Genomic DNA, 19,893 nt, shown 5'->3' on the forward strand with positions numbered 1-19,893 from the left:
CAAAAAAAAAAATGAAAATTCAGGTGGGTGCAACCCTAATATCAACTTTGTAACATTTTCTATTAAATTGACAAATTTTCTATAAACTAAACACATGAATATGAACCCTCAACATGAATGCAAATCTCACATCTCATATGTATAATTGATAAAATAAAAATTAATAAAAATTTGATAGAGATCTCTTATTATTTTCAATTGAATATTTGTATAGCATTGCCCACGCCATCCAATCGTTGATGCGTTGTCTTCTCAATTTGGGTGGGCAGTGCTGTTGTTTAAAAATAATAAAAAATAAAGGGTAATTATAAATATATTTCACTTAAAAAATAATTTATCCTCTGTAATTTTAAAAATTACATCATGTCGCCTGAAATTTCTAATTTCATAACAAATAATTTTTTAATTAATAAATTATTAAATCAATTAATAATTTTACTGATATCAAAAATTGATTTCAATTAATAATTTAAATAATTTTATCATTGTAGAGCAGAATAATTCATAATTTCATTTTTTTAATTAATCCTGTTAAATGAAATTTGTTGACAATGGAATAGTTATAATTTTTAAAACTATAAAAGATAATTCATAGTTTAAGTAAAAATCTCAAAGGTGTTTTTGTAATTTATCCCAAAATAAAATAAAAATGAAAAATGATACATAGGTGGGTGGGTAAAGTCGGCGTATGTTGAATTGCTCAACGAAAGCAATTTCTACAATTGCTGGAAATAAGACAACCCTTTTTTTTTTTTTACATTTTTTTAATTTCAATTTGGAAACACTTGATTTCAAGCACAAGAAAAATGTTTCTCACTAATCCTATGCACAAGATTCATTACGAGTAATGTTAAGTGGCCTACTGGATTGATGATATCTAAATGTAATATGTGGTCAGTCCCAGTAGTATAATCTTATTATTTTACTATTATTATAATTAAGTAATCTATTCAATGATAATATTAAGAAAACAAAACAGATCTCAAAAAATTGTTCGTAGTAGTGTAAACGAGACCTCTGACTGGGAACGAAAATGACTACTACTGGGTCAAATATCAACACACTGAAACAAGCTGGCAGGGCAAACCCACATTGCCCTTCCCTCCTAATTCATTCATTCATTCAATGAAAGCCGTTCGTTCAACTAACTCCCACTTCTGCACGCAAAAGGGTACAGTTGTTGACTCGCCCAGAAAAGAAAAGAAAAGAAAAAGTAGGTTACCTGTAATTGAGAAAACAACAGATAAGAGTCCATGAAGACAATGTCACTCTGAAGCCTTGGTGGTAAAGGGAGAGAAGAACATCATGTCCAAAGTGAAACTTTTAATTGATAACAAAATTGTCCTCCAAGGACAAATTCCTCTAGTTCAGTATAGTTCCGGGTAATGCAGCATATTGAACTACAAAATATATGCTGCCGTGTATCAAACTACTTCTATGTCACTTTCTTTCACGTAAAACCTGTAAAAATTCCAGTTGATTAACTTCTGTCTTCATGTACTTTTTACTATTCAATATTGGGATGATGCGAATGGAGAACAGCAGGAAGAGATATCGATTCCAGCGACCTCCATGGCATTGCAGACCCACTCGGGAACATCACCCTTTGGGAACTGCAAAATAATATCAACAGCAGAATTCTTAAGAACTCGTTGCAAGTAGCACAAGAAGATGAAAAGCCTCCTTGCCCAATTGAATAGTTATATAAACAAAACTCTAGGATTATTCTGTGAGCACTATATCAACTATCCAGTAGCCAGATTTAGATAATTCTAGGTAAATCAGGACATAATGTGGAATGACACATGTAGAGAAGGAAAAGCAAATCAATGACAAATTATAGCAATCATTATCAAAAATAATTTACAAAGCAAAGAATTAGTAACCCCATTTTCTCTCTGCTGTCTAAAAAGAATAAAAGAAAAATACAGAACCATATATCAAATCTCTGCATGTATATATATACACGCATGCACAGACGTTGGACATTACAGCATGGTTCATCCAAGGTACCTTTTTAATTTTCCTATTGACACACTTTATGATACTATGAAAAAGTAAATAGAAAGGAAGGAAACTGTAAATGGAGATAAGAGTTGAAAGATACCAAAAACTACATAATCTATGATCTTACTGTTTATTTGACAAGCACCCTAGAGAAAACCCACACAGTAGACTCCATGTTAAAAAATAAAAGTGTATATGAGATTCTACATTTCAGTAAATTGGCACATGGCAATATATGTTCTTACAGTTCATATCAAGGCTTCAAAACTCCAGATATACCATATTAGAAGGTAAATATCATAACAAGAAGCCAATGGATTCCACAGGTAAACTCCAGTGGTGTTAATACCCTAGACCTGGGTTCAAGTCATGTATAGGAACTCGAGCACCATCTTCATCACATAATCTAATATTATCATTTGATAATTCATAAACATGCAAGTGCCAGAAAGAGTACCAGACTGCATCAAATGCCCACAACACAACGAAGAGACTGCAGTTGTTAGTAACACAGAAAACTTTACCTCGGTTGAGAGAGACAGAGAGAGTCAATCAGCATTGTGCACAATAACATCTTGTCAATGTGCTAGAGGAAAAGTAAAATCACACAAAGAGATTAATATAAGGGCCACTCTCAGCATACCATTTTCTGTAAGAAGCCACAAACAAACCTGCAGGAAGGGGAAAATGTAGTGTTAACCAAATAAATATAACTTCAGAAATTGACTGAAGAGGATACATATATGCATAAAGTTCTCCACTGTAAACAACTAACCGGTAGAGATAAAAATGAGAACAAAGAAAAAATAAAAGTTGATAACTAAACAAAACAAAAGGCACACATACTCGGGAAACTGTCCTCCAATAATCGACGAGTGTAGATCATTGCTAAGCTGCAATTTTGGGAATAATTTTACATTCAAATATATATAAACAATCAATCAAAAATTTATTCAGTACAAAGTTTTTAGGTCAGTACCTTCATCATGTAATACAAGTTGTGATATGACAGAAGCTGAGATCCCATAGCATCTTTTGTAACAAGGCAATGAATGTAAGCTCTTGTATAGTTTTTGCAGACCTAAAGCAAGATCAATAAAACAAGTTGGAGATATGCCATAAACCAATTTACAATCTGAGGCAATAAGCCTTCCAAATACAGCATACCATGCACATGCATGTAGGATCAATGGGGCGGGTATCATCAGCCATTGCTCTGTGCTTCAGCTTTAGAACTCCCTACATGAACAACTTTGTATTAGTGGAAGCAGTAGGAAAGTCGCTCTTTAAGCTAATAGTCATGCCCCATTACATTAACCACTTCGTAGGGTTAATAAAGTCTTTGCCCCCGGGCAAACAATGTGCTCCTCATTTAAACATAAACATTGTCTTACTGGTTTTTTTGGTGTAATTTGCTGTGTTCAGAAAAATAAACCTAGTAGACCTTATCTTTACTTTTCTCCTCAACCTACAATACTCTCTAGTATTTGTCCATTAGTTTCTTGTTGATTTTCTTGTGTAGGATTGGTCCCCTCCAAAAAATCTACCGGAAGCTTCAAATAAGTTATTCGCATTAAAAATATCAAAACCAAGATAACAACATGCTTAAAAGAAAGATATGACGTTCCTCTGAGGGTGTAGCGTATACAAAAAAATGGTAACATGGACAGTTAAAGAGTCTTCCAAACAAGTAATAATTGTTTTTGAAACAAGTAATAATTGTTGGTCTGTGTAAAATACTCCTCTCACCCATAACGTAAAGTATTAAAAAAAGGGAGTTCCTAGGCGTGAATAAACTAGCATTAATTTATATATATATATTCACTCCTTTTGAGTTTTTAGTAGACAAGGAACCAAATTAGTGAGATATTTATTGATCAGATGTGGCAAGCAAGCACTTCTTTTGCATCTATGTTGGTGTTAAAGTACAATTCAATTAAGTTCAACGTATATTAAACAAGAAGCCACAAACCTCAGGTATAAGAGCTGTGCCAAAGCGAGCAGTACGGGTAGGATAGACACAGTCATACATGTCAGCACCCAAAGCACTGCAAACTACAATATCCAGTGGATAGCCAACGCCCTGAGAAAATAACAATATATCAAGAAAATGAGAAGTAGAAGCTGAAACTATATTACTGTTTCATACCATAACATATCGTGGTTTATCCTCAGGCAATGAAGCAGTACACTGAGCAACAACACGCCAAAATGAATCTTTATCTTCACCTCCTGAAAGACCACCAATAGCATAGCTGTCTCACAAGTAAACTCAGTTATTTCAATCCCTTGATCACTGACCACAGTACTGCCAACATAGTTCTGAACTAAAAAAAAATTATTACCAAGCAATCAATTCCCAGCAACACGTGCAAGAAAGTTCAACAAATAGAGTTGTAATTCACTAGCACGCGTAAAAGTCTCTGACTGAACAATTTAGCCATTGAAGATGAAGGGCATAAAAAAAACATTTAAAAAAAAAAAGAAGCAAAGCATGACCAACAAACACCACCACCAGCCTAATGCCACTTGTCTACAGTATATTGATAGGGTAATAAGTTCAAGTTTTCCCAGAAAATTTTTAAGTTCAATGCCACTTGGCCCAATATCTTATAGGCAGGCATTTGTTACCTAGTTGCTATGAACACTTAAAAGTTAATGTACAACAAGAGAGAAAAATAAAAATAAAAATAACCTATTAGATTATCAAAATAAAACATGACCCCGTTTCCCTTTAGACCATTGATACAGGACAAAACAACCTATGGCATACAATTACATGACTAAGAACGTCCAAACTTTTACCAACAACACTCAATCTAGCTTCAGTTTCAGCATACTATTCCTTAACTTGGCAGAATTGGTTAAAAACAAGATTCTTTGTAGCTCCTTTCCTCCAGCAATGAATTTATCATGAAATGGCAGCAACAAGCTCATGATATACCACCAAAGCGGGTTCTGGATATTGTAAGACACCTATATAACGGTCTATTCAGTCATGCTGCCACAAATGTTCCTTATAGTTGCCTTTTATTCCCATTTTTATGCATTTTTTCAGGCAAAGTACGGAAAAGCTTGGCAGAAAAGTTCATAGAATTATTGGAAATACAGGGTTTCAAAAGGTACAACAAAGGGGTAGGGTTTTGAGAACAAAAATATGAGATATTGGGGACTGTTATAGGGTTATTCCTGCCCTATGAACAGTACCCCAGAACACTTCTTTTATTAGCAATAAAGATTTATTAATAATAAAGAAAGAAATAGAGCATACGAGGAGAGAGCAAGGAGGACGAGATTTACTACTAATAAAAATAGAGTGTATGATATTTACTGCCCTTCAATTACTATTTACTACTAATATAAAAATAAAAATTAAAAATTAAAAAGGAAATTCCTTTAAAAGGTGTCGAAACTGATACCCAAAAGAAAGTCAACTAACAAATCTTATCCCATAAACTAAAATTATCATCATATTTATCTTCAGATACCCTTGCATTTCTTCCTAACCATAATAGCCACAACACTGCACAAAATTGCACAACTCCATTGGGCCTGTGACATATTTAAACCAAAGCCAATAAAGTCAATAGGAAACAATTGATCAAAGGAACATGGAATCAACGAACCACATCTCTGAAATAATTTCCACCACAAGCCCATGGCCATGGTACTTTTACAGTATTTCTATGTAAAAGTGCAAAACAATAAAGTTGATGCTCTTTGAGGTGGTGAGGTCATCGATAAGTCTTCTCACCCCTCCTACACATCACACACTACTGTGGGGAATAAAAAAGTAATTATGTCTCCTTCTCTGATCTGAACCATATCATTAGTATTAAGTTTCTTATAAAATATAGACCTCCCAAAAACTTTAAGGGACACATTTGCACACAAAATTACCTTATGTGATAAAATAAATTAAAAAAATAACAATAGGATCAATAATGGAAAACCTATCTAAGATCAAATAAGAACCATAAATGAAAACCAACTATATAACCAAACTCATAGAAACAAAAGACTGGGGCAAGGAACAAAATGCCACAGTATTATGATAAAATTTCTAAATAATAATATGGGTAAATTACACTTTTCACCACTGAAGTTTGACCTAAATTTCACTTTGGTTCTTAATATTTCTATTTGAACAATGTTGGCCAAAGTCAAATCCAATTTCAACTTGGTCCTTTTTTCCCAATTGCCGTTAAATTTTTCAGTGTGTAATTCTCTGTGACGGACAATTGTTATAAAATAGCGAGTTTTAACATCCAATTTGGACAGAAGTACCAAATTGAAAATGGACTTAAAATATGCACAATTTCAAATGAAGATGAAATAAATAAAAAAAACAGTTGAGGGGCTATAAACTTACCCAGGTAAATTTCGGTCCACCAAACCTCTGACACATATATCCCTGATAACAATAAATTAAGATATGAGAACTTACAGTCTTACAATTCAAATGAAACATATATGTTGCCCGTTAAGAAACTGAAGATTACATGCTGAATTGAAATTCACCTTAATACAGGATCTAAACCCCCTTGTACAATACCAAATAAATTCTGCTCATTTGGTCTCTTGTGAGCTGTTAAAATCAAATAAACAGAAAACTTTTATAATTGAAACAAAGAAAGAGAACCAAAGCAAGACATGGGTCCAATCTCTAGATATGCACATGCATGTTTGGTTTGGATTTTGAAAGCATGTGAGAGGAACTTGTTTAATAATTTAATATTAAATAGAATTACCTTCTATACACCTATCTATCCAACGAAGAGTGCGATACATAGCCTCTTCAATTCGTGGACCAGTAATGGTGGTTCTCACAACATCATCAAGAGCCATGATAATATCTGCTCCAATTCTATTCTACAAAAGTTATAGACAAAAAACACAAACAGATGAGATGCTGATGATCCAATTCCATTCCACAAAAGTTATAGACAAAAAACACAAACAGATGAGATGTTGAAGAGTGAAGCACCTTAAAAAGAAAAGCTGAACAGATATAAAATAACAATGAACCCATAAAATTCTCACACAGTGCTTATGATAATCACTGCTTAATGCAAATCCCACAGATGACGTGATTGATTAAAAACAGCAGCCATTTTGTAAAAACATTGATGTATGCGAAATTTATATAATGAACATAATTATTTTTTAAGGTGCTTAATTCACAAAAAATTGGAAAGCTTATTTTTAATGGCATAAGTCATGACTCATGTATTATAGTCCCCCAACTGGTACAGTTACACATTTAAGAAAAAAAGATGAATCAATGTAATACAGAAATCTAATCTACAGTCCAATCTGTGAGTTGATACATCAAAGTAGCACGTTAAGGAGGGTTTATCCATCAATCAATGGATTAAGAGAGTATCCATCACCCTCCCAGCAAATTAAGAATCCTGGGATGAGATTACAGATAACTAAGAATTGCTAGCTGACTGTTCAATGTGAGGTGTATAAATTTGAATAGGAAGATGTTTCAAGTAATAACAAAAAGGGGTGGTTTAAAAAACAAAAAAGACACATGCTAGTTTTGGCCAGTTAATCGACAGAGTTAGGAGGGGTGAACCTGATACAAACATAACCTTTGGCATTATTTGCATGCAATGGCTACTCTCACACAAACTTGTATTCCCATGATTGCCAAGCCAGGGATTTCACCATTGAACTAAGCAATGCTGCTTGAATGGTTCGAAAAGTACAAAACTTCGAAAGAAAAAGAAAGAGGGAAAATTTAAGAGGAAGTGGCACAAAGAGAGAATTAAATCCATGCACATACAAAGAAAAGTCATGGCCACAATATGGCGCCTTTGTTAACATAACAAACCATACTAAAATTTTATTGGCAAGAAAATATTACTATAAAAATTATGAGTCTGTAAATAAAAATTGATTCTCCAGTTTGGCAAAAACAAGCAAAATGTACCCACTTGGATCTGAATTGATTCTTCAGGTGTTAAGAGCATTGGCTTTCCATCAACCGGTGACTGCAATAAGATAATTAAGCCTCAGTTACTAGCAACATCAAAAACAGATGTGAATTCCCATACTTGGTAAGTTTAAGAGTGAAAACTAATAAAACAGGGGGAAAAAAAAAACTCATAAAAGTTGTAATTAATACAACAATAGCTAAGTAATTGAGCATTGATGAGAATGTTTTCTACTATAACAAATGCATTATTTGCTAGCACAACGTACAACACATAATGACGAAAAAAATCATAACCACAAGACAACTTTCAACTTTCCTGAATCCTAAAATAACCAGAAGTATCTCGAGGAAAATAACCTTTCAATGTGTTTCATTAATCAAAACATAGTTAGGGTATATCTGTTAAAACCTATCACCTACTTCACCTACTTAAACCTACTCCACTTTTACATGGTATCAGAGCAAGGTTAAGACCTTAGTATTTCTCGCTTCACCGGCGGGCGGCAACCTCGCCTTGGCCGCCCGCCGGACCTCAACCTATTCCGCTTATTTTCTACACATACCTTGACTTCTTCAACATTTTCTTACACCCCTCCTCCGCTATGTCGGCGGCGGCACCCGCATCATCGTCTAGCCTCTATCGCCGTTCACCTCGCCTCTCACATATCCGTGGTTGTACTCTTACTCGTCGTCGTCGTTGGCGTTTCTGGCGCTGCTTTTCTGCTCGTCACTGCTGTTTTTTTTTTCCCCGATTTGCTCTCTCTCTCTTAGCCATGGATTTGGGTGTGGGGTGTAGAGCTGTGGCTCTGTTGTTGGTAGCCATGTTTGCTGGCTTGAAGGTTTCAATGGCAGCAGTGTACAAGGTTGGGGACTCCGCTGGTTGAACCATCATTGGGAATATTGATTACAAGGCCTGGGCTGCTTCCAAGACGTTTCATGTTGGAGATGTCATCATTTTCGAATACAATTTTCAATGTCACGTGTTGCAAGTGCCCCACAAAGAATACCAAGCCTGCAGAAGTGTAAGACAGTAACATGCATCTTCACATACAGCTTGGGTAATGTGTAACTATCAAAAGCACAAGCTTCTTGGACATCCCTCTCTCTCTCTCTCCATGGACCCAACATCATCATCATGCACCCACTCTATCTCCCTCTCTCTCATCTTTTCCCACTTTCAAACCCACTTTAATCATATCTCTCCTTTCTCTTAATTTATTTCATCCACGTTCTTTCACCCTTTTCTTTTATTTTAATATATATATATATATATTTTATTATAATATATTTTCCCTATCCCTTGTTAGTAAGCATCACCCGTTTTCCATTCTCTTATTATTATTTATTTTATATTCCACCAAAAAAAAAATCACACTGCTGTTTTTCTTATCACCCATCCACAAATATTTTTCTCTATTTTCTTTATCCATTATTTTCTTTTATTTTATTTTTCTTATTAAACAAAACAACACCACAAAATAACACCAACAACATTCCACAACCTTGTCATTTTATTCATATCAGGGGATCAACCCCGATCACACTTTTACATCAAAAAAAAAAAAAAAAAAAAAAACCACACAAACAAAAACAAAACTACCACACCCACAGTGGGATTTTTCTTCTCTACTCAGCCGCCGGTCTTTTCTTCTTGCCTCCGTCCTGGGTGGTCCTTGCCGGTGTTGCCTCTGTGCTTCCTAGACCACCAAGCAAGTTGCCTCCTCCCTGCTCCTCCACTACAGCATACGGTGGACCTCCAAATCGGAACATCACGGTGGCCTTCCGCTTCAGCTCCTTATTTTCCGCCTTTAGCACACTTAACTCTGCTCGCGCATCCTTATACATGCGTTGGAGCCGAGCCAGTTGGGCGTTTAACTGTTGCACCTCATTTGTCCTACTCTGCAGCCGGTTCGACAAATTTGTAACCGCAGTCATGGTTTCCACACATGACTTCAATGTATACTGATTGGCCTCCACATCCGACTGCACTGCCATTCTTTGCTCCACCGACCGCATCGGAAAGTTCAACGGAGCAAAACCAGAGGTGTTTGGTTGAGGTTCACGGGCCTCCGCACCAGTTATCTCTCTTGTTGACTCGTTGAGGTCGGGAAAGAGAGTGAGTAGACCACGGGATGAAGAGGCCATATTCTGGGTAGCTGAACGGGAAGAAGAGGCCATGTTTTTTGGGTTGCTGAGTGTTTCAGCGAAATAGCAATTTCAGACTGATAATGTTCGGAAGGGGAGTGTTTCACGATTTGCAGCTCTTAGAGGCAATCTCTCAGAAAAACGAATATCTCTCTCAGAAAATGAAGAGTTTTTCAGAAGTTTTTTCTCAGGTTTTTTTGTCTTCGCTTCTGCCTCAAGCACAGCCTCCGCATTGGTTTATATCGACACTGACGACGCGGCCGACACGCCACTCTGTCGCTCACGTGCCTCGCCGCGTCTCCGGCTCACCTTTTGATGGCTCGACGCTTTTTGTCGGGCACGACTTTTGATGAAGTGGGCGCGCCTTTTGAGGGCGCAACTTTTGATGGCACGTCTTTTTATGGATTGGGCACGCATTTTGATGGCACGTCTTTTTATGGATTGGGCACGCCTTTTGATGGCACGCCTTTTGAAAGATTGGGCACACCTTTTGAGGGTGCGACTTTTTAGGGGTCCGACAAGACTCTGTAAACTGTCCCGACATTGATTCCGGTTAGCTCCTTCATGGGTCCGACAAGACTCTGTAAACTGTCTCGACATTGATTCCGGTTAGCTCCTTTATGGGTCCGACAAGACTCTGTAAACTGTCCCGACATTGATTCCGGTTAGCTCCTTTATGGGTCCGACAAGACTCTGTAAACTGTCCCGACATTGATTCCGGTTAGTTTCTACAAGGGTCCAGCAAGACTCTGTAAACTGTCACAACAACTGTCACAACATTGTCTGCTCCAACGGTCCGACATGACCCTATAAACTGTCTTCTACATCGGTCTGACACCACCATACAGTGTCCTCTACAACGTTATGACACCCCCATACAGTGTCCTCTACAACGTTATGACACCCCCATACCGTGTCCTCTACAACGTTATGACACCACCATCCAGTGTCTTCACCAATGGTCTGACACGATCATACAGTGTCACCTATCCTCTTTTATTTTTATGTATTTTCTTGTTTTGTAACTCTCTCCAAACTCAAGTTGGTTAGTTCCTATCCCCCTTGAGTTTGAGGGGGGCTGTTAAAACCTATCACCTACTTCACCTACTTAAACCTACTCCACTAAACCTAACCCACTACACCACTACCACCTCACCTACTCCACTAAACCTAACCCACTACACAACTACCACCTCCACTTCACCTACTCCTTACCTACTACACACTCACCCTCTTCTATATATAGGAATCATGAATCATTGTAATAAATCAATAAACATCAATCAATAATACATAAATTTTTACAATATCCATCCCTTAACTCATTGATCTGGTTCCCAGTTCGCTCAAAAGCTCATGCAAAGGAAGACAAAGAATACATACATGCAAGCTCATGATGCATTTGTTTGCAGGCAATCATGTAGTTGACTACAAGACTAACAATTGGAAAAGAACATTTCACAAAATCGTGTAAACAGAAAATGGCTAGAACCCAACATTAGTCTCATCTCTTTAATATATATATATATATATGGTATTGGTCCCACCATGACTCAAATCACATACTCAAACTAGAGAACTTGAGCTTTTACCCTTGGAACAATACTCTAACTACATCGGTTAGTTGCTTGCACAAACATAAAAGATTTTACCCTAAGCGACCCACCCATCCTAGGATGTGAAGGTGTGAAGTCACTAAAAAGCCAAAAAGCCAACAAACTATACAAAAAAGTAAAAGATTCCCCTTTCTCTCTATTTGCACATTTTTTTCATAAAAAGCAAGTCATCCTAAGCATACTAGTTTTTTTACCTCATATTTTAGCCAAAAAGTTACTAAAAATAGCATGTTCTCAAACAAGACCTGAATGGTTGTGATGCTCTAGTATAACTAAATTTACTAATAGATTTGTCAGCATAAGAAGTTTGGAGCAGCATGAAGTCATATATATGTATGTACAGATTTACATGTAAGTAGCTGTTCAAATAAAATAAAATAAAAAGGAGTATAACTAAATTTACTAATATACATTAGTCAACATTAGAAGTTTAAAGCAGCATGAATCGTATATATGTATATGCAGATTTGCATGTATGTATGTACAAACAGATAAAGATATTTATCTATAAGAAAAAAATTATCCACAAGCTTGGTTAACATAATACAAGTACATCAACATTAATATCATAATAAATAGTGGCTACACCAGTAAATGCAAAGAAAAAGTACCTGAAATGTGACACCTTTTTCAGTAATGTCAGCCAAATGCAGTAATGAGACCTGGAATCATCAACAAAAAATATGCTTATTGCATTTATTATCATTTCTCAAACCTATTGGCAGAATAAAATCCATAAAGATTGAATCACCAAGGCAACGAACTTTATAGCATGAAACGATCACAAGCAATGTTTAAACATTTTGAGTTTACCAAAAACCGCCATACTTTTTAATCCTGACAACTAATCATGGAAGTACGAAACACTTGCTGCAACTTGTGGCACTGCATCTTATAACTATAATATCTATCACTCAAAACAACTATAAATAAATATTATAAAATGGGTCCATTCACGTGGTTTTCTTTGTTGCAAACTTGCAATACTAACAATTCAAGCTCGAAGCTGCATACATTTCCAATTTTGAGTCATCATCTACATCTAAAATTTCTACTCCATCCAGTATGTCACATGAAGATGTAAGGGCAATAATCTCATTGATTTTTTTTTTTCTTTTTTCCCCAAGGTCCCCTTGATGAAGAAAACATGACAGCTTTCTAAGGTAATTTCATATACATTTACAATAATACAGTGGTGAGGCAGTGCAGCACGCACATGATCCATAAGGCATAGTAACAGGACTTTAATTCAAACATTTGGCATCTTGTACACCAAATAACAAGGTTCAGAAGACAAGGAAGGGACATGATACACATGAAGCAATGCAGCATGTATGTAGCCCAGAATGCATGCTGTGAAAACGTAAAATTCAACATTTAGCATCATGTAAACCAAACAAAACAGATCAAGAGTCAAAGCAGGGACATGACACAATGTGTCAAATTCTTTCTAATATAAAACTGAGACCTCATGTCCACCAAGTTCTAGAACACAAAGAATCACAAAACTGTGAAGAACAAGAATAACTACAACAATTCACATGAATATAACACTACATCATCATAAAAAACAACCATTTGAAAGCCACCAGAATCAGTAAGCAGAGCCCTTGGCCAGTTCATAAATTTGTGCAGGCCTCCCAACTCGTCGATCAGTTCAGAAGTAGGTCGAAGTGCCAAGTGATATGTATTCCCAAGTATTATTTGGCAACCAATTTCCTCAAGCTGGCTAGTTGTCAAACCTTTTATTGTCCCTGTAACCATGAGAATCCACCTTCTTTAAGTCAATGAATTAGAGGGGGTGTTTGGGAAGAAAAAAAATAGCCCAATTTAGGCTAAAATTCACAAAAAGACAAAATAGGCTAAAATAGTTAATAAAACAAAATATCACATCAAACTCATAATCATTTCACTTTTTCTCTCACAAACATCACATCCAACCACAAAAAAATCCAATCATCTTCCCAAACACAAAAATTTTAGCCTACTAAAATAGCCAAAAACTAAAATAGCCTATTAAAATAGCCACTTCCCAAACGAGGCCAGAATAGTGCATGCAAGGTTTCAAAAAGTGGTGTTACGTAACGGTTGCGGTGATAGGCACTACCCGTTACACCCGCTTGTGCGGTGTGATGGAAATTCACACGTGTAACGGCCGTTTCAGTGTTACGTAACGGCTGTAGCGGTACCGTAACGGCCCGTTACACACATTTACAATATTCTGAAAAGCTTCCTTTCAAAAAAAAAATCTACAAAATGTACATTATACACATTGTGCAATATTCAGTAGCTCAAAAATAATTTTTTTTTATGTCTCAATTTTTATTTTTATAATCATTTCATTTAATAATTGTAAACATTTTTTATTTAGTTAGCTCAGGTATTAGTCAAAAATAATTTTGTAGATATTTAAAATCAATTATTCTTAAAAAATAAATAAAAAGAAGAGGTACAATATGGATTTATGACATATAAAGTCATTAATTATTGAAATAAAATGTAAAAAGCACTTTTATAGTGATTTAAAAATATGAAATATAATGGATCATAATTAAAAACTAAATTATGGTTTTTAAAAAAAAAAATATGCGTGTTGGGTAAGTTTTTTTCAAATTGTGTGAAAAAAAAAAAAAAAAATCACGGTTCCAATTACGGCAACCGTTACGATACAACATTTACACCCTGGAACTGCAACCGCACCATCACAACCGCTTTTTGAAACCTTGAGTGCATGTAAATACAAATGAAATATGCATAACTTTATGCGAATTATGAAGATCATTTTGTAAAATAAATTATAAACTACTTCAATGAAATATATGAATACAAAATTACAAAGTATCTCTACCAATAACCATAGTTAATAGTCAACTAACCATCCAATTTACCAGTATGGACTAGGCCCAGAGATGCTCATTGCAAATGCCAGCAGAAATAGAATATTCAGTGCCCACAAAAACATTTAACTGATCAATTGAATCAAAATCTAGTGGTTATTAAATGAATGGAATACTCCAATAATTTCCTTTTTTGAATAAAGCAATTAACTATTATAATCTCCATGAAAATGGATGATAAGACTATAAAAGAATATGAGTTGACATAAAACCTGGCTATGCACTATCAAGATACTTAATCCAATATCTTTACAATTCTTCAGTCAAACATGAGTGAAATATGCATGAGTTCATGTAGATTATGAACATTGTTTTCTGAATTAAATTGCTTCATTGAAATATGTAAAATGCAAAGTATCTCCCCCAACCACCATGGTCAATGGTCAACTAATCATCCCATTTATACCTGCATGGACTAGGCCCAGAGATGCTCATTGCAAATGCCGGCAGAAAAAAATAATATTCAATACCCACAAAAACATTTAACTCATCAATTGAATCAAAATCTAATGCCTATTCTATGAATGAGAATAATGAAATAGCTTCCTTGGTTCAATAAAACAAAAAAACTATTATAATCTAAGAAAAATGAGTTGATAGAAAACCTGGCCAAGGAGCTAAACACCATGAAGATACTTGCATGTGTGTGTGTGTCGAAAGTAGTTAAACACTCTTTGTAATAATGTGATAATGAAAGCTCTAACCTTGTGTACCCACTGGCATAAACAAAGGTGTCTGGCAAACAAAGTGAGGGAGTGTCAATTGAGCAGCACGAGCACGATTGAATCTCCCAAGAATCTGATGTAATAAACAAAAAACATAGCTTCCAATAAGTAAACAACCACCATACAACCAAATAGGGGTTGGTCTTAGTTGTGGCCTGCCCAAAAGGGGGTGGACCATCAAGAGGGGTGTTCATCAGAGAGTGGATGCACATAAAGTTTATCCAAGACTCTAATTTACATATACATGTGCCCTTTGGTAAAAAGATCCACATCATCTTAAGCCTAGTACATGGTGACACTCATTAACATGATTCCCTTCTTTTAAAAACAATACTTTATTGTGTATATACTCTAGCTTTTCTTGTTTCTGAATACCTGATTCAATTAGTGATCAAATGAAGCAAGGGTTCACTTGAAAGGAATGCATTTCAATTTTGAATGACATTAATAATGCATTTCAATTTTCAACAACCAAGGAACCATTTGAAAGGAATGTTGCTTCTTAAAATATTTTAATATCTTTCAAAAGAAAAATAAACTCTCAAGCCTTAATTTATCAAAAGAGAAAAAAGGAGAAAAAAACCTCAGACCTCAGACCTCAGACAGGAGTTGTTCCTCAGATTTTCAAAACCATTTTCAGAAACATAGACCACTGTTAGTAATTCACAGAGTATACAATTATGCATTTCAATATAAAGGGCTATTACTCAGTACAATGGTAAAAGCTGGAGTTGCCAGGCATGAAAATGTGGGCTCAAGTCTGATAACAGCCATTTAATGCAAATAAGGCCGAAGTTATATATATCATAAGAATCCACCTTCCATCACCCACAGAAGGAGAACCGAAACTGTCTATCAAACCTTATTTTATACATCTCTAAATTGTAAAGCACATTTCTCGTTTGACAACTCACTGTTTTTGCCTAAAAGTCAAAAAGTCACTAAAAAAAATTAAAAAGCCAACAACCTATATCAAAAAGTCAAAGATTCCTTTTTCTGTCTACTTTTTGCACATCTTTTCATAAAAAATCAAAAAATCATTCTAAACATACTACTAATTTTTTTACCTTATATTTTAACCAAAAATAGAAAAAGTTACTAAAATAGCATGTTCCCAAACGAGATCCAAGTATTATTTTCCCCCAAAAAAAATAGAAAAGTGATACGGAAAACATTTTTAGCATAAACACCCTTTTTTAGGAAACACTGCAAAGGTTTTCTAGATTTTCAAAACCTATTTTCCCATAAAAATGAAATCAATATGAAAACTATGGTGTTTCCAAGCCTTCCATTGTTTTTGTTCCAAAAAAATATAAATAAAAAAATTGCAAATGACACAAAACAAGGCCTAAATATTACTCCAAAATAAATAAAAGGCATTCCACATAATGTGGATCAAATTCAAAGCCACACCTCAAATCGAAGAGCCATCAAATAATAATTGCACCTCTTCCAGCAGCCTATGTATAAAAACTGTCACCAATTTCAAAAAAACAAAAACACAAAACCATAACAATTACTAAAAATAAGATAATACAACCACTTCAACCACATAGTTTTGCCCTTCAATCCCATGATATCAAAACATATTTATAAAGGATTCAGAAATGAAAAGGAAAAAAAGTCGTGTGTAATAATATGAAATATAGTTATATTTTATTCACATTTCACGTTCATTTACTCTTTTTCTTTCAAAATTCTTTCCCAAATCTCAAAAAAAAAAAAAAAGGCACAAGCAAACAAACAAACAAAAAAATGCGGGAAAACATATAGCATATGAGGTAAGTCATGTTAAATGAATGTATATGGAAACAAAGAGGGAGTAGAAGAAAGAGAAAAGAATGATTGAGAAGTTTACATTACAGGGGATATAGAGATAGCGGCGGTGAAGAAACACAGAGCAGCGGCGGCGACGAACAGAGGTGCCCTAATGGGGTGTGTAGAAAGCGTGCCGGCCACGCGTTCTTTCACTTTGCAATATATACAAAGTACGCATTGTATTGTATTGGGCACTGCTAAAGATACGGAAACCGTTACTGGGTAATGGATTGGTTGGATTTTGGACTTGGATCATTTGGAAGCTTTAGTGAGAAAAATATACGCGAAAATTGCAAATCAGTCACTATTACCTCTTTGGGACGTTGATTTTTGACCCCTTTTTTTTCTGTTTTTTTAATTATCACCGTGCTATACAGGATAAAATAATATATTATTTATTAAAAATAAGATAATTATATTTAATTTTTTTATATTTTGTCTCTCGTAAATAAAATTTTATATATAAATTTAAAGGTTTTGTTTCAAATGTTCCTTTATTATGATATATAATATACATAGATTAAAATTATTGTATTGATAATTAATAATTAAAACTATGTTTTTTTTATAAAAAAAAATGACGTAGTTCTAATACTTTACTATTTTAGAATAAAAATATATGAATTTCAAAAAATTATTATATTGGTTTTTGAAAGGAAAACAATTAAATAAATTTTAAAAACTTAATGAATAAGAAAGAATCATCGTAACATGTAAAATCACTAAAATCATTATTAAACTAGCAAATCATTCAAATTAAAAACGATTTAACTTAATCAGTTAGATTAAAAGACCAACCAGTTTACACAAAAATTAATTAATTAAAACTTTTAAATTTAATCTGTTACTAAATATGAAAAACAATCTATTAATTTAAATTTAAAATTGACACAATATAAATTTAAAATTATAATAATCTATCTCATAATTTATAAGTTTTAAATACAAATTTAAAATTATCATAATTATCTCATAATTTTTATATTAAGAAGCAGTAAGAGTGACATTGAAACATATTGAATTGAAACATGCACAACTCTACAATTATCATAATTATCTCATAATTAATTAATTAATTAAAACTTTAGTAATTAATTAATTTAAAATGATCATTTTTATTAATTAATTCATTATAATGATCTCGTATTTAATTAATTAAAACTTTTTAAATTGAAACATGCACAACACTACAATATTAAATGGGATCAGAGTATAAAATTCACTTTATGTGAGTAAAATAATCCATTTTTTCCTTATTTTCATGATGTAAGATTATCAAATAAAAGTTAGTCAATGGAGATTTTCTTAATTGTTTAAAATTAAGAAAATCAAGAAAATTAATATGAGATATTGAAACTCTCACAAGGCTCCTCACTAAATAGGATGAGAGTATAAGATTTACTTCATATGAGTAAAACAACTTATTTTTTTCCTTATTTTCCCGATATAGGATTATCAAATAAAAGTATAAAATCGCTAAAATCGCAGTTAAACCAACGAATCAATCAAATCAAAAATGATTTAGCTTAATCGGCTAGATCATAATTAATTAATTAAATTTTTTTAAATTTAAATTATATTGAATTAAAACATGCACAACACTATAATATTAAATGGGATGAAAGTATGGCTCTGTTTGGTAGAGCTGTGGGAAAATGATTATATATTATAGCTTTACAAATTATAGCTTATAGCTGTGAGTATAAGTTGGTAACGTGTTTGCTGTACCTATGAGATTATAGATTTAAGTAGCAGAGTAGTGTTTGGTAAGTAAGCTGTAAAATAGTTTTTTGCTGTGTAATTGTCATTTTTGCCCTTATGAACAGAAAATTTGCAATTTTGTCATTTTCTTCTCTTTAAATTTTGAAAAAATTATTTCATTAATGGAAGTTAATTAATTAGTTGGTACATTTCATTACCTCAAATTTATTTTTTTATTTTTAAATTTTTTTTTAATAATATTGAGTTGAAAAGGGAACAAAAAAATGTCGTTACAATAAATTACTATTAAAGCAATAAAAATAAAACTTCCTACATATTTAAAGATCTCTTAATTTCGTCTGCAAATTGACATACAAATATTATGTCTCCTCACTTCCATCTCGTTGTCATCACAATCAACATCATTTCCATAGCGTACTTGTTGAGACAAAGATCCTTCATCTTCGTTAGGCACATAATTCGTGAATATATCATAAGAGTCAAATGCAATATTGCGGAACTCACTTCGTCGGATGAAATTATGAATTGTCATTGTTGCACAAACAAGTTTCACTTGGGTCGCCCAGTTGTAGTTTGGTAGGATATTCTTTATCATCGGTCATCTTGCTTTCCAAACCCCAAACGTTCTTTCTATTACACTTCTAAGTGATGAATGTGCTTGGTTGAATTTTTCTTATGCATTTTGAGGGGGTTGACCATGTTCAAATTAAGCTATATTGTATCTCGCTCTTTTGTAAGGTGCAAGATATCCTTTCATGTTTGGATACCCAGCATCCACTAAGTAAAACTCATCTATTTTAAAATTACAAAATAAAATTAAAAAAAGTAATTATAAATGTAAAAATAAATATAGAGATGTGAGTGTGGTGCATCTATTGTAGCAATCAAATATAAAACAGTTACCTCCTTATGGTTTTGGAAAATTATAATTAGGATTCCTAATTGTATCCAAGAAAATTTGAGTATCGTGTGCACTTCCTTCCCATTCTGGTAAGCAAAATGTGAAACACATATCA

At 33.9% G+C, this 19,893-nt stretch overlaps 1 protein-coding gene across 9 annotated transcripts; it reads right to left on the reverse strand.

The window, feature by feature from the left end:
• Positions 1 to 1,202: 1,202 nt before the first annotated feature.
• LOC114287940 (uncharacterized) lies at positions 1,203 to 17,460 on the reverse strand. Of its 9 annotated transcripts, none has more exons than XR_014362914.1 (16): positions 17,196 to 17,460; positions 16,751 to 16,810; positions 15,317 to 15,410; positions 13,291 to 13,469; positions 12,327 to 12,377; positions 7,953 to 8,009; positions 6,759 to 6,879; positions 6,529 to 6,595; positions 6,380 to 6,421; positions 4,157 to 4,262; positions 3,980 to 4,090; positions 3,175 to 3,246; positions 2,987 to 3,088; positions 2,854 to 2,900; positions 2,532 to 2,678; positions 1,203 to 1,613 (listed from the first exon to the last, which is right to left on the reverse strand). XR_014362914.1 is itself a non-coding variant. In XM_028231400.2 (16 exons), the coding sequence occupies exons 2-16, from the start codon at positions 16,766 to 16,768 to the stop codon at positions 1,512 to 1,514; spliced, it is 1,197 nt and encodes a 398-aa protein (XP_028087201.1). In that variant the 5' UTR covers positions 16,769 to 16,810; positions 17,196 to 17,460; the 3' UTR covers positions 1,203 to 1,511. The 9 variants fall into 9 exon arrangements, 6 of the variants coding, with proteins under 6 accessions (XP_028087201.1, XP_028087204.1, XP_028087202.1 ...); XR_003638077.2 differs by lacking the exon at positions 17,196 to 17,460 and adding an exon at positions 17,009 to 17,171; XM_028231400.2 differs by having other exon boundaries at positions 2,651 to 2,678.
• Positions 17,461 to 19,893: the final 2,433 nt, after the last annotated feature.

Source organism: Camellia sinensis, chromosome 3 (assembly GCF_055761805.1).
Source record: "Camellia sinensis isolate YWXY chromosome 3, ASM5576180v1, whole genome shotgun sequence".
Taxonomy (NCBI): domain Eukaryota; kingdom Viridiplantae; phylum Streptophyta; class Magnoliopsida; order Ericales; family Theaceae; genus Camellia; species Camellia sinensis.